The 16,312-nt window shown below is 43.3% G+C and overlaps 1 protein-coding gene across 6 annotated transcripts in view; it reads right to left on the reverse strand.

The window, feature by feature from the left end:
* Nucleotides 1-1,271: 1,271 nt before the first annotated feature.
* Nucleotides 1,272-16,312, reverse strand: part of baiap2a (BAR/IMD domain containing adaptor protein 2a) — a 53,327-nt gene continuing 38,286 nt past the window's right edge. For 2 of the 6 annotated variants that reach the window (XM_034593972.1, XM_034593978.1), the window contains exons 7-14: nt 10,918-11,070; nt 9,226-9,468; nt 8,351-8,582; nt 7,954-8,155; nt 7,768-7,836; nt 7,530-7,683; nt 7,261-7,298; nt 3,783-5,089 (exon numbers count right to left, since the gene is read on the reverse strand). In XM_034593972.1, the coding sequence (XP_034449863.1) occupies nt 5,005-5,089; nt 7,261-7,298; nt 7,530-7,683; nt 7,768-7,836; nt 7,954-8,155; nt 8,351-8,582; nt 9,226-9,468; nt 10,918-11,070 (1,176 nt within the window). In that variant the 3' untranslated portion in view covers nt 3,783-5,004. Of the gene's footprint in view, nt 2,635-3,122; nt 3,166-3,782; nt 5,384-7,260; nt 7,299-7,529; nt 7,684-7,767; nt 7,837-7,953; nt 8,156-8,350; nt 8,583-9,225; nt 9,469-10,917; nt 11,071-16,312 lie in introns of those variants that run through there. The other 4 variants (XM_034593976.1, XM_034593974.1, XM_034593973.1 and 1 more) reach the window with 4 other exon arrangements.

A 16,312-nucleotide genomic window follows, 5' to 3' on the forward strand; every position in this document is an offset into this window, starting at 1 on the left:
TCTCATTGGCTGCCTTGGTCTATCTGCTTAACACGAAGCTGGCATTTTATTAAGACTGTTACAACTTTAATGGTTGAAGCCAGAAGACAATGGTTCGTGAGCGTTGCATAAGATGCTGTTCTAAAATCGGACTCTTTTTAAACAGACGTGGGTGGTGGTGATGGTGTTTGATGGTGGAGGCGCTTAAACATGATTTGTCTCTTAGTTCAAGTCGTATCTGAATCATACTAATGGTGGGAAAATATTATTTATAATATAACTAGGTGTTGTCACTCCCTGATTATCACCACCACGCACTCCGGTTGATAATGACGGACTGTGTTGTCTAAAGTTACCATATCTGTCCGAAGCACTTTTCTCAAGCCAAACTTGGGTCTGTATTTATAGAAGTGATGGCTGTGTTGCTCAGCATCTCGCCCCCCCCCCCCCCCCACCCTGGAATGAAGTATCTAAACATGTGAGATTCCCCCACTCGCGTCCACAGTGCCAGCTGCAGGTTCACTTTATTTTTGTGGCACATCAGCTTTGTTTAGGTTGCATTTCATCAGCAATAGAATGACACCCAAAAGGGACGGATTCGGGTGTCACGTCAACGTGCCAGTCATAAATGTTGAATGTCATCTTTATGCATTTTGTTCTACATCTACGTATTGTCCACAACCTCATACATAATGTATTCTATTCCAGTTGTGCCGAATGCCTGGGTCTGAGGTGTACACAAAAAAAGAAAGACATTCAAAATAAGACATATCTCACATATTGTATGAATGTTATATCAACATGTAGCAGGTAGCTTGACTTGAATTACTACTGCTGCATCGACGGCTCCTTCCCCCTCTCTACGCTTCTGCAGCTTAAAGTGCCAATCCCGTTCCTTGTCACCTTGCCTTTTTACGTTCTGCAGGAAGAGAGAACTTTGCTGTCGTATTTTTTTGTACAAGCATTTGAAGGGATGCAATCCGGGGTGATGGTCTCTCTCTCAAATTTGCCAAAGAGATACTTCAGAGCCCATTGGCTATAAAGTGGCGGACACATTTTAGAGAAGGTGAGGTGGGTTGTTCTATGCACCAGTAGTAACATCATCGCTGTTTCCATTTCTCCCTCACTTATGGCTATTGTACTATCCCAAACAAATAAATCCAAATACTTTTTCCCCCCCTGTGTCTGTAATTTATCTGTATGGTTAAAGAAGTACAGTTGTTTTGTAAAAAAAATTAAAAAATAAAGTAATACATAAATAAAATATGAAAACATGACAGAACACATAAAAGTATGAAGTTTGTGCCCATTTAGATTTATTTTGGACAGGATAATTTATATGCACTTTCTGTACAGTAACAGATATAATACAAACAGGGACCAAGGTGAGAAACGGACGAACAGAAAGCTATATAAAAAGTAAAAAATGCATTGGAAACTTGTTTCCCCGAATGAGCTGTGTAATAAAAGCGCGATCATATCACTCAGTGTAAAGGACTCATCCATGGGAAATAGATTTTCATGATTTAAGTGTTGAATTATTGCAGGCTAAAGAGGAACTTGAGCTCATACATCCATACACATTCTTGCTTTTCCACAACTTCTCTTACTATCCTCTCACACATGCATAAACAGCTCTGCCTCAAGCTCCTCTCCCGGATGAGTTTATAATACTGAGAATGATCAAAAGCTATGATAATACTGTACCTTATCTGATTGGCTACCACTCCCGCAAAGCTAATTATTTAAAAACAAAATGGCCCACTATGTACGCGCTGTATCTCAGAAAGTGACATTACAAGCAAACACAAAAGGGCAAATAATCCCAGCTTCCAGAATGAGTTCTGTATGGAGCCCCCCCAAAAATAAAATAAAATAAAAAAAAAAGTAAAAGGCACAGTTCCCACATCTGGGTGTACTGTATCACAACTAGTAAATATATAGTGAGCTACTATATCACTTAACAAAAGCAGAATTACAGTTTACTCAGCAACTGTCTAGTTCTAGCTTTCTGTGGCAGTATCCAGTCTACACTTTGTGTCTTCAGTGCATATAACAGTGATTCACTGAACCCACCGTGTTATATTCACCCTCGAGCCTCGCTCAAAACAACTACTGCAGAGTGGGCCTCCACTGCTCCTTAATGTAAGTAATCCTAAAACGTAATTTACAGTGTTAAAGAAAGAAATTTAAAAAAAAAAGAAATCCCATAGTAGAAGTGCAGATAAATAATATGGTGACAGCATCGTTAGTCAAATCCTATTAGCCATACATCATCCACAACTGGTGTGATCTAAATAACTAATAAAATCTATACCGCCACACTTGAATGTTCAGGCTCAGACATTCAATGTCTGTGGAAGCAAATTTAACATCACGAGAACTGACCGGAAATTGTCAAGAGTGAATTTCCACAGCAAATAAACTAGGTTCTTAGTAGAGTAAAATGGCCTGTGAGGAAAGTTTTTTTTTTTTTTTTTTTGTCCCAATCACACAACTTCAAAACATGCCAGCGTTGGCCCTTTTCTTTCTCCCCTTATAGAAAACAAGGGCCCATGAGTGGACAGAAAGGGGACAGCAGGCCGCTAGTAGAAGATGGGTGCAGATCGGTCGTCATTGAAGGTGGGCCGGAGGTAGACCTCCAGGGCGCGGTCACTGTGGGGAGAGGAGGGGTGGGGCAAGGAACAGTGACAATTAGGTTGAACACGGTACAAAGTCAAGAGAGATACACGGTCAGCTACGCAAACCACACCCAAAGAAGTCTGCCCTCTAAAGGTTTTGTTTCTTTAAAGCAAGTTCAGCAAACAGCGGTGGCATCTAGTGTGAGTTTGAGCAAGCATGAGGTGAGAAAACTGTCAAATTAGGACTAAAGAAGAAAAACAAAAACAGGCATGCATGGCAGGGTTAGTGTCTTCTCTGCATAAGAACACAGATAAAAGAAAGTCATCGCTAATTCCTTTACAACCCAAGGCCTGCTGGACTGACTGCCATGTCCACATAGAGGCCGATGGACAGAATAGACTCCCCCCCCCAGCATCCTACTGCAGCCAGACAGCCAATGACAAGCACAGAGAACCAGGCGGCAGTAGAGGAAAAGGAGAAGTAATTGGTCGGCTGAAAGGCAATGGAGGCTGGTGACTTACGGAGGTCCTGTTCCCTCAGAACCGGGACAATTCTGGACCCAAACTGGAAGGTAAAGAGAACCTTTGGGTTTGAATGGCTCATCTCTCACATCATGCACGGCTCACATTTTGTTTACGACACTGCTGGTTAGTCTGGTGCAAGACGAACATGTAGGTTGATAATAACAACTTGTGACTGAGATGAGGGATGGGGGACAGCAGGTACACATTTCATGCTCCACGTGCAACGTACAGCGCTGTATGCTCATTTTCAAATCTAAAAACCATGTGGTCTTTCACTGTGAATGCAATGCAACCAACAGGCAGGTGTTCAGAAGTACCGTCCGCTGAAAGGAGGGCACCGTTTTCTCTTACACGACTCAAAACACGAGCCAAAAGAAGATCTACAATACAACCAAAAGAGGAGGAAAGGCAGGCGGATACACACAGTACACACACACACCACAGCACACGCACACGCACACACACACACAGACAGTTTTCTTTCACAGAGCAGCACAGATGCTATGGGTGTTACTGGGGGAACAGGGGTGAGGGTGAAACATGCTGAGGACGCACGTAAGGGGCGGGAGGTTTCAGACCTTTGAAAAGTTTGAAACAAGGAAGTAATTCAACAAAATGTCATGTCACTGACAGAACAGACTTCTCGTCAGACCAAACTGTTTATTAATATATAGAGATATGTTTTATTTAGAATACCTTTGTAAAAACTCACCATACATTCAAGGTCAATTTTTAGTAATCACATTTTCTGGTTTCCCTCCACAGCATGCATAAGATAAACAATTCAACTAATCAGTAGTTTTTCTCATCGTTTCTGCAAATATTGTAATTTTTTTTCATACAAGGACAATAAGTTAGATTTTTAAAAGAAAAGACCAAAAACAAAACAAAAATAAACTACATATTCACTCAGGGAATACAATCATAAATAACAGTGAGAGCTGCAAAACAAAGCTGTGGTTTTGTCATTTTCCCCTAAAACTAATTCACAGCTGTAATTGAGGATACTCAACAAAACGATCAGAGACCCCTCCCGACTCACTGTGGCTTCAGGAAACAGAGCAAAGTGAACGAATGAAAACGTATTTTATTTCATCTGTTTTATACTGGCAGTTAATTCAACCAAGAATGGGGGAAGAAAAAAAAAAAAAAGCTTTCTGTGGGGCCTGAGGGTGTCAAATTTAATTAAAATTTGAATATTAAAATAGGTTTTTGCAATGATCATAATACAGTGCAATTTGGTGGACTGACGGAAACAATTTATAATCTATATATGTGTGAATATATATATATATATATATATATATATAGATATCTATATATCTATACATATACTGTGACTTGTTGAAGCTCAGTTAGAAAATTCGCTTCGTTGCACAGAAAGTATGTGTTTCGATAGAAAATAAAAGAGAAGCAAAGTAAGGCAAATATGACACACACACACCCTCTGGACAGAAAATCAAGTCTAGCACTGACACGAGGAAGCACAGCGCCACCTACGGGATCTCTCAGAACAGAAACACAGTAATCTGCTGCACAGCCTTACTTTGAACAAAGCTTTTTTTGAGCGTGTGTGCACGTGTGTGTGTGTGTGCGTGTGTGTGTGTGTGTGTGTGTATGTGTATGTGTGTGTGTGTGTGCGTGTATTGGGTGGGAACTTGATAACACAGGGCCCACGTGTGCTTAAAAAAGGCCATTCAGCCAGTGGCTTTTAGTACAATGACATTGAAGTCTTTTGGCACTTGTACAGTACATGAACATGTCCTTTAGTTTGACAAAATGACACAACCATGTACATGCATGAAAGACAAGCAGTAGCAAAGGCAGTCTCTTGAGAGATCAGTCCGTGATGGTGGACTGTGATCAGAGATACGAATATTCAGAGTCCATATCGCTGCATGCCGAGCAGGTAGGGCCCGCTCTGGCTCTCTCGCTCAACGCAATCCTCCACCCACCAACCGCTACTGTCCGCACCGACACCACCAGCAGCAGCACCCAGGACGGACGGAGGGAGCAAAAGGAGGGACCCGGGGAGGAAGAGAGGACAGAAAGGAGGGATGAAACTGGCCTCTTCCACTTGGAGAAGGGGTGTGTGTGGAGGCAGAGGAGGAGAGGTGGAGACAAGCGGACAGGAGGAGGGAGGCTAAGAGGAGGGAAAAGATGGGGAGGAAGAGGCCCCTGTGCTATCCGGAGCTGTCTGTGTCTGTCTGTATGTCTGTTCTCACACAGTCGAAATCAATTTGCCATCAGGACTGTCACTGTGGAACAAAGAGAGAAGGAAGCTTGCCAGGTCGGACACACTCAGAGAGAAATGGAGAAAGACAAGACAGGCACAGGGAGGCAGGGTAGTGTTTAGGAAGCATGTAGGTGGGGGGGGGTCAGGAAAATCTGCGTCGCCCCCACCTACAGTTACAACTCCAAACACACCCGCCGTGACCAGGAAGATTGGACTTCCAATTCTCTCATCAACATGTTTTTACCCAGATATGGTTTCCCGATTGGATGTCATTGCCCTTATTGAACCAATTTAGTGAATGTTTGCCAGTCATTAAAAAAAAAGTAGAGTAATTACTGTTGATGAGAAAATCATCAAGTCATCTCCTTAGCTGGAGGCACGTAGGGTTAGATTAGTCTGTTGGGGGTGAATACACCCTGCAGGACAGTGTTGTCTCAAAAATACTGATACACAAAACCACACACACACACACGCACGCACACACACACGCACGCACACACAGAGCAGACAGGAATGTGCGGAACAGCTACATGTGGATACTGGTGCCCAAAGCCCCAGACTGACGAGCAGTGATGATTGATGAAGTCAGCATGATGTCTACTGTCACAACAGGTACTCCACCAAAACACAACTGCACACACACACACACAACCCACCTCTCTCTTTCTCTCTCTCTCTCACACACACACACACTCTTTTGCACCAGCACACACAATTCTACACACGTACACAAGAAACGCACACCCCGATTGGACAGAAACAGGCACAGGATACATCTGAACCCTAACCTTGCACGACCCTGGTGAGTCAGCAAGGACTTGATGGGATTACAGTTAAAATGCCCTGTATGGGTCACGAGGGCTCTGACTATAACCTGAGACACTGACCCGACTAGACTGTACTCAGTTACGTCAAAAACACGGAAAGAGCAAAGAAGACAAAGAAGACAGTAAAAAGATATTCAAAAGGAAACACTGAGCATACAAATGACAAGGTCGGAATAATAAAATTAAATGTGGAGCCTGAGATTAACTCTAATCTTCATGCATTCTGAACTGATTAGTTGATCGACAGGAAATCAATGAACAACACTTTTCATCTTATTCAAGTTGCTATGATTTGCTCATTTTCTCTGTTTTATGAAACCGAGTGTTCAACATCTTTGGATTTTGGACTAAGTGTCTGACAGGTCTAATTATTGAAAATGACTACGGGAAGACAGTGTTAAAAACTAATCAAAATAATAATAATGAAAAAAATATCTATAGCAAATCATAAAAAACAAAGATAGTTGCAGCCTTACTCTTGTAAATGAAGGTAAGTGTACTTTATATCAGACGCTGTGTGGGACTATATTATACCAAAGCATCACAATGTATTACAAATATTAATTGTATACATAAAATACTATACTAACAGTCTTAAAATACTTTATAAGGTTAAGGAGACATGATGGAGTGAAAATACTGATTTAAATGCAAAGAACAAATCTTAATCTATTAAAGACTTAGTTCTGTAGTGCTGTTTTTTTTCCTCATCACTAATATTTGCTTTCGACTGTAATTTGCTCCACCACTTCAAAAGCCTCACCATCAACAGCACACTGGAAAATCCTGCACTTTCGTAGACGAGTGTACTTTTTGACCTCACTACAAACCTAAAACTCGTGTGGGATGTGCACGTCGCTGTGGACGTTGATCAGTTGCCTTGCTGTCTCATGTGTGCTCCAGCTTCTGCATGCAGCTCAGGTAAAATGACATTTGTCTGAGGCTCTCGTGTCTATTACTTAGCAGATTTCAGTTCTTCCACCCGACTACCCAAGATTAAAAACTTCAGATGGCAGCAGCAGTCATACAGTATCAATCTTTTCTAAGATGACAGGGCAGAGGAGGCACTTACCTTGTGGCAAAGCGGCCGTCATAATCCTCAATAGCAGGCTGAAAAGATAAAAGTAACGTTCATTTGTGTGTTTGCATGCTGTACAAACACTAGGTGGCAGCAGAAACTGAGCAAAAGGCTCATCTTATTATGAGATGCTGCAGGATTACTCATATCCAATTATGCAACATAAGTCTAAACCAGATGGGGGGGGCCGCAAATTAACTGAGCGAGTGTAACAAGTGTAGAAATTGTATTATTCACGGGTGACAAAGTGAAATTGGACCTACCTGTGTGCCAAAGCCTGCCATGCTGTAGGGACGTGGGCGGGTCTGTGCTAAGCTCTGTGCCAGCAGTCGGGCGGTCAGGCCATAGTCAGGTGTGGGCAGTGATCCGTCGTTCTCCAACAAGTTCCCTGTGCTGCTACTTTTCCCATGGTGCAAACTGGGGAAGTAACAAAAGGCATCAGACTTGGACTCGTTAGGAATCATTAAGTCGACGGGCCGTTTGGGGAAAAGTGCAACATACTTCACTCTGAGCTTCTCACTGTCGCTTTCGGGCAGCACGCGCGTGTAGGAGAACGGGAACCAGCCACGCCTGGGAAGTGAGTTAAGACCTTGTCAAACCTTCGCTGCACTTAATGTGGGACTAATGTTTATGCAATCTCACCGAGTGGACTCAGGCAAAAACTGAATTAATGAATAAATCACTTACATCTTGTTCTTCTCATTCTCCCCATAGTGCCAGCCGTCACGGGCTTCGGGCACTAGCAGGGTAATGACGTCGCCCTCGGAAAAGCTGAGCAGGGTGCCGTTGTCACCGGCGGCGTGGGAGAAGATGGCCTGGACACGAGCGCGCCCATTCTTCTCCAGCCCTGCAGCCATGGAACTGGATCTGGGAAGGGTCCGTGTCTCACCTGAAGGTTTCGCAGACAGGCACAACGGACAAAGACAATGATTAAGGGAATTAGGAGTTCATCGAATGAGAGTCCCAGAAACTCGGTGATAAGTAATATCCATGTCTGTCAAGTCAAGTCAGAGGTCATGCAGATGCTCTAAATCTAGCATCATCTTAAATGTGCTTTTGCATTTCCGTCCTTCTGAAAACTTACCCACAGGGTTCTTATTCTTGGCGGGGGCAGGCCTGCGCACAGGGAGGGTGTTGGAGTAGACATCGCTGACCTGTCTCTGAGGCTGAGACTGGGGCGGACCCTGTGCCTGAGTCTGAGGGGACGAAGGCCTGACTTGAGACACAGACATCGTCCCTCCATCTGTCCAAAATTCCTCCCCATGGACTCCTGTTGTCCCATTGACCATGGACATGCCATCAGGGCCAATCAGCCTCTGGAATAAACAAGCGGACAAACGGATTAAATAACAAAATGTTTAATACTGTCTTACCCTCTGCAAAACTACAGCATCCATCATAAAATGTTTCGATCGAACTGAAGTGATGCTTAACATCTGCTGTGTTCATATCAATTTATCCTGATAAAAACACTGCAGTTGGAGAAGGGAACTCCAGTGAGAGTCTAGTCTGTTCGTCGCTGCAGATTCTAAACAGCTCATTAAGTTGAGTGGCGTCTTTAAACCGAGACTAGAGAGATGTCTCCCTGATTTGCTTCTCTATGGAGGGCTGAAGGGGGATTCGCTGACATTAGGACAGAGCTGTTTGCTCCTTCACGGTGCTTTAGTGCTGAAGAAAATTAAAGTAAGTGATCGCATACAAGTTATACAGTTTAGAAAAGTAAGGGATTTCTGTATTTTGTAAAGTGTTTGATGTTATACTCAAGGCTGTCACTAGAGTTAATCATCAGAATTTTAATTATATATATATTATGATATAATAATACAAATTTAAATAATCACAATAATAATTCATGACATTGAAACACACTTATCTGATCAGCAAACATGCAAAAAATAGAACTATATAAATAAATAAAGTGTTGTGGCATGTTTTCAGGCCCAGCTGAGTGTCACTCACCGCTGGGTGTCCAAGGCCACCACCCATGAAGACGGCCAGCTCTGGGGGCACAGGAAGTGGCTGGGCTCCAGGGATGGGGTCGGAGATGACCAGGTTGGATTTGGAGGTATGCAGGGGGCTCGTGCCCCCAAGGGAGGCAGAGCCCATCTGCTGGGCTAGCAGCATGGCCCTCTCTGGCAACTTGTTGGGGTCCGAACAGGCCTGTTGCCACACTGGAATCTTCTGGGTCAGAAGGTCTTTGCCCTGAAAGGAGGAGGGAAAGGTTGAAGAAGCACCAGAGAGAAATCAATACAAATACATAGAGTGTGCAGCACTAAAGAGAAAAGAGACGTCCATGTGGCTGAAATGTGACCAGAGAAAAACAAACAGTTGGAGCCATTTCTTTCATAAACCTTCAATTTTCCCCCTATGTTCTAAAAACACTCGGTCCAAAAAGATATTTTCCTCACTGTGTATCCTCGACCACTGCCCTGGGCACAGCCATGATGATATGCTGTGTGGGTGAGTCAGCGAGACGGAACACAAACACGCTGTAACACAACCATGCTGCCCGCTGCGACACCTCACATGGCCATTGTATAGAAACAGAGGTAAATGCACAGGAAGGCACATGTTGTATATGCATGCATCATATTTATATACATGCACACACACAAAAACACAGACAGTGTCCCTCTGCATGTGCTAATTTGTAGCTCTCGCAGTGTCTTTCTCTCTCGTACACACACAGCAGATCCTCTGGGAAAGGGTTCTTCAGTTTGCTGAAGGTGAACTCTTCCCACGCACACCCCCATCCTGATTAATGACTAGACTCCATATTGAAAAACAAAGCGACACACACACACACACACACACACACACACACACACACGACTGAATCCTGCTTGATAACTATCCATTACCTTTGATGGATGATATCAGAGTAAATCTGTGCGGATTTAAAAAACATTCTTCGATTCAAATCTCAGCAGTGATGTGAAAATAACGAGGAGCTGTTATGAAATTCTCCAGTGACTGTTGTTGTTAACAACATGCATGAGGAGTAATTCACATTTCGGCGTCCTGTTCATTGCACTGAGCATTCATTTAAATCTATCTCTGTCTAGATTCAGTATTTTAATGCTTTTTCACTGTTTAAGTCATTGTTTTTTTAAATTGAATGGCCGAGGTAGTTCTCCTCACAAAAAAAGGGGGAGACACATTCGGAGGTGCAATGATGGATTACAGCTTCAGATGGGCTTGTCAGCGGGGCATTGTCTGCAGTCTTAATGAATTTTTAAAAAGACAAGGCCCCTATGAGCGGTCAGAGCTAATGCGACTTTGAATTATATATCTCCTACTATGCTTTTTCTTGGCTGAACAACGGTCTACAGCAGGTGAGCTCCAAATAAAACAGAGATGACTGATGGGGAGTATTTGTCTAAACCAACACAATAAACACAAAGAGAATAAGTTAAGTTTGATAAATTGACCTAACAAGTTTTTTCCTCTTGGTAGTCAAAAGACAGAAAACGGAAAAGTTCACACTGCACAGCTTCCTGTCTTGCGATGTGGAGTCTTGTGAGTCCAAAACGACATGACTTACAATGGCAACAGGGGATCGCACAACACACCACCTTTCAACCAGGAGAAACCCCCCCGACTTGTATGTCATTTTGTTCATCTTGGCGTTCGACAGACGCCCGGACTTACCTTGCCGTGGTAGGCACTGCTGTTCTTGGCCACGGCACACTGGCGGTCTACCAGGAAGCAATACCTGCGACGCTCCTCAGACAGGGCCGTCTTGTAGCCGTCAGCGATGAAGGTGTCCAGCTCAGTCTGCTTACTGCTGATGGTCTCCACAAACTGAAAGACACAGAAATAAGTAGAGTTAACCGAGTGGAATCATTCGTCACACTATCTACAGATTTCCTCTGTATCATATTTATTACGTGCTGAACACCATGACTACCTCGTCCTGGTGTTGCACAGCTCGTGTGTGCACATAAACTGAACATGCTTGCACTATATTCAATACTGCCTAGTGTCGATGCACCTATCCTAACAAGATATTTGTTGTTCATTTATACATGTATACATTTCTCCTTCCCTCCTTAAACAATTTTTTGTTTAATGTAATTGTTATGTAACAGTAAATGCTTTTTTTAATTTCAATGCACTTCATACTGTGTGTGTGGTTGTGTATGTGACACACAAAAGTTGAAAAGACAATCACAGGCTGATTATTTTTAATGAACGGATTTTCTGGTGGCTGAAATAGAAAGAAATTAGGCCACGTTTTATTCGAAATTCAAATATTCATTGGAACGTGGTGGGAAAAAGTTTGTATTTGACCAGTAACGACCAGTTCAAATTCAAAAATCACACCATCTGAAGTAGTTAGTCTCCGGATCCAGCAGAGGGCGATCACTTTCAGCTTGGCTTACTGCGTGCCCTCTTGACCCTTCGTCGGTAAAGCCAGCCAGTATTGTTACATTGTTTTGCGATGACAATGGAGCAAGCGAAGCCGTCCCGAGCAGACGATCATGACACCAGAGCATCGGAGAAGCGGCATGCGGAAGTATTTTGGGGCTCTACGCCGCAGACAGCAAAGTATCGACTGTTGGTCCAAATTGTACCATGCAAATGCCTTATAACAAATCTGCGGTCAGAGGAATGTCAAGTATACAACCTTGTCCGATTTGCATGTCATGTGAAATTCTTTCGAACTTGATATTTGGAAAAACTGACACGAAAAGAAACACAAAACCTCAAGAAGCCCCTTATTCACATCAGGTAGATCAGTGGTCAGAACGTCTGGACAAGGAAAAGGACCAAGCTTCAACAAGTCCATTTTGTAATGACACGCTGCTTCACATTCACACAATTACTCACTCACAAAACTCGGAGCTTCTCAGCACAGGACCGTCTTGTACTGCCAATCACTGCACAGCTCCAGTGAGGCAATTACAGGTTAAGTGCACCTCGGCAGTGATAGTTAAGCAAGGAGAGAGCCTTACAGCAGAACTTTGCCCGGCCAGATTTTCCCTGCCGAGTGCTAGCGGAGACGAGGCAATTAAGGCTGAAGATCCGGCGGTGGGGCGGAGGAACTGCTCGCAAAGACCCAGTAATCCATTTTACATGTCGGACAATAACAAATAAGAGGTGTATTGATGTGGGTATGAGAGTGGGAGGCAATGACAGAAAGAGAGAGAGGGGTAGAGATCCAGAGCTGTCGGTTTGTCTTAGCACGAGCTCTCTAAAAAAAAAAGGAAAATGTCACCGGGAAATGTCTCACTGAGTTCACCACACACACACACACACACACACACACACACACACACACACACACACACACACACACACACACACACACACACACACACACACACACACACACACACACACACACACACACACACACACACACACACACACACACACACACACACACACACACACACACACACACACACACACGTCAGTGGAGAGAAGCTACAGGGAGCGTTATTCGGAAGAACAAAATGTCATTTAAGGTTGTTTTTTTTTTGTGTCCGTACACGTCAGTTGTGTAATTACCAAGCTGGTAGCTGAAGGTTTTAGATCCCGTATAGTCTCAAAGTAGGTCGACTGACTGGGTCCAGTTTCATGGCTTTAATACTGTAACATCTGCTGATAAAAACTGACCTAGAAAAGAGTGTTATATTTACTTCTATTGATTTATATAAGACTGAACTCTTCTTGGGGGTATTCACAGGTTTCAAGGGGGTATAGCTTTTCACATTGAATCAAGTAACCACACCTACCAAGGATTAGTTTCTTATGGTGTATGAAAACACCAGACTCGTTGTGTGGTTTAGTATAAAAGACCCTTCAACCTTGTATTTTTGACATTTGGCTTTAGAATTTTTTTATTTCAGGTCACTTGTGTTCTCAAAGCATTAGAGGAGAAGGTTTTACATTTCATACATTCCTCAGGGAGTCATTACCTCCGCCAAGGAGATTATGTTTTCACCCGGGTCCATTTGTTTGTTGGAGCAAGATTATGCAAATACTACAGGACGGATTACCATGAAACTTGGTGGAAGGATGTGGTGTTCGTCAGAGAAGAACCAATTAAATGTTGGCGAGGATCAGGATCAGGGGGCAGATCCAGGAATTATCTTTCTATCACTTTCTTTAACATTGTGATACGAGGGATATCTTTGACTTTTCACAGATTTCCCAGAAAATTATTCATGGTTCTTGGTGAAAAAAAACCATGTAGGGGGACTGATGTGTGCAATTCGGTGCAGATCCAAATAAAAACCTGGATATAGTGAATTAAAATGAGATTTCATAAGGAGGACCTTAAGGAATGCACTCTACTGACAAATTCTAGGCCTTTTATGTAGACATTTGACTTGAGAATTAAGGATAATTGTTGTTTCACTTAGTGGCAGAAAATAGGAAACTGACATGATCCATGCTGTTGCTGTTGGTGCTGCTGTGTCACAAATTCAGTTCAGTATTGTTCTCACATTATTAGAGCGAGAGAGAGTTTTACATTTTCCCACATTCCTCAAAGACTCGTTAAGTTTGTTAAGCCGGTGATCAGATCCTGCGGTGCCATCACACAGTGCGGATGCATTTCACTAAGTAACCGCCAGAGAACAGCACTTCCCTCACTGCCAGCAGCCAAGAAGTTACCTCACTGGTATTCCAGGAACAAAGTGGATTAACTGAACACAAACATTTTGAGGGATGGCCTTTCTGCATCAGGTCGAGAAGAAATCCACGAGTAAACTTTTCAAGGATAATCGTTCGATGAATGCAGCCGGACCTGACTCTATTCTTTCTGTTCACCTTAAAATAAAATGAAGTTCTTATACAGTGGCCCAGTAAGTTGCTCTAGCTCTGCACATGCAAGCACAGTGTTCAGGGAAAGGCTTGAGCATCTTCTCGGCAAGGTGGGTCGTGAAGGCAGGAACAAAGTTATGCTACTGCAGATATGTCGCTGGAGCTGCCAACTTTTTTCTCCCAGTCTTTTTCTTTCCTGTGAAAAGGTTACCAGATGGTGATGTTGTTTTGGTGCATGTCTACTGCAGAGAGTGATGAAAAAAAGACAGAATGAAAGAAAGAAAGAAAGAAAGAAGGGAGAACGGAGGATAGAGATATGCCACAGTGACACACACGGCTAGTTTGGTTTGTGAATGGGTCTTTGGTTACACATGACAACCATTTAAAAGATTACAACAAACTTGGCTGCCCCTTCTCTCTCTCTCTCTCTGCGGTGGAGTGACCCTTTTGGGGGGGGTTTGTTTCTTTTTGCAGCCTCTGACTCACAGTCTGCCGGCCTCTCCGGCACCTCGGAGCCGAGCTAATGGGAGCGACTCAACCAGTGCGCCCTCTCCTCTTGTCAAATCCACACGGTCCAATTCTCCAACCGTTGCAAAGGTCACCAAAGTAACCCAAGACAATGAGTGCGGTGGGAAAAGCCCCGGCAGACACCAGTCACCATTATGTCAGAGCGACCTCAGGTTACATCGCAGCTGGAATGACTCGTTTGGCAAAGGTTATGAATATAAATGAAACCTGCTGCACGTCAGTCCAGTTCCTGCACTCGGACTTTAAGTGATCAGCTGTGTGTGTGTGTGTGTGTGTGTGTGTGTGCGTGCGCGCGCACCCTTACACTGACACATTCTAGATTTTGATTCATTAAATTCCATTTTTGTATCATACAAATACAGACAAATGTAGCCAACGTATAATTATTCAAATAAACAACCTTTAATGTTGTCATCATTTAGATATTCCTAACTCATCATTCAGTCAGACACACGCTTGTCATTGGCTTGCGGATACTTGGATGACACCACACGAGCCGTATGGAGGCACGCCATGTTTTGTTTTTTTTACATCTGAAGACGGTGTCCCATTTACTTCAATTGTATTGGATTTGGCTGCAACGCTGTTTACCCCTGAGACTCCAGAAGTGTTTTATGGACTCAAACACTTCACCCACCCCTCCATCGGCATAGTGGTGAGTAGATAATGAGTGAATTTTCATTTTTCGCTGAACTATCCCTTTAAGACCTTTGACCCCGGGATAAGTTTGCACAGTCAGTGCCACAGGTGCTTGATTTAAACAGGAAGTGAAAAAAGAAAAAAATGAAAAAGAGTCTTCTGAACAAATACTTTAAACGTTGATACACTGTCTTTTCTCATGAATGTTGTGAATATTGTCATTTTGTTTGCTTTCTATTGGACTTCTGTCCGTCCTGCGAGAGACGTGCACATTGATAGAATTGCCCATACGATGGAGAAGTTACAGAAAGGGATTCACAACTTTTTCACAAAGCATAAAGCAGGAGTGTGTGTACCCCGTTTCAGTCCTGTGGGGATTCAAAAGCACTTTGCCGCACAGCTGAGAGCTGCTTGGGTCCGCGCCTCTGTTCCTTCATCATCAGCAGCTTTAAGATTCAAAAGAATGGTGTTGTATTGTAATGCTCGAGGGCACAACAGAAAGCACCTACACCTACAGCTCCTGCATGAATCTGACGTGCGTGCGTGTGTTTCAATGCATCTGCATGAATATATCTATCCACAATGAATTTCTCTTTTATATTTTATGACAAAGCTGAAGAAATGAGCTTATGAAACATCTGGTGACATTAATTCTGAAACCCATCTCCTCTCTATCTGTCTGGGCCCTTATTAACAGCCTATACAGTACGGAGGAGGTTTATCTAGATGAAACTCTTTTCTACGGCACGATGGTCCACTCCACTGAACTACATAATGAGCTGATTAGCATTTTGGCAAGGGCTTTGCCCATTGATGAGGTGGCACAGGGAAAGTGTCTGACGGCAGAGAACAGGGAGGAGAGGGAAGACGGACAAAGAGACGGACAAAGAGAAGCGGGAAAGACAACAGTGAGAAGTGCAAGAGAGAAAGAGGGAGAGCGAGAGAGAGAGAGAGAGAGAGTGATGGAGACTGCGATCAATGAAATGTGGCCACCATCTGTGTCCGCTGCCAGACTGCGCTCAGACATACTTTACTTTTTAATGAAAAAGAGAAGAGATATAAAAGAGAGAAACTCAGCGGCTCTCATCTGTTAAAATAACAC

This window comes from Hippoglossus hippoglossus, chromosome 8 (genome assembly GCF_009819705.1).
Source record: "Hippoglossus hippoglossus isolate fHipHip1 chromosome 8, fHipHip1.pri, whole genome shotgun sequence".
In the NCBI taxonomy this organism is placed as follows: Eukaryota; Metazoa; Chordata; class Actinopteri; order Pleuronectiformes; family Pleuronectidae; genus Hippoglossus; species Hippoglossus hippoglossus.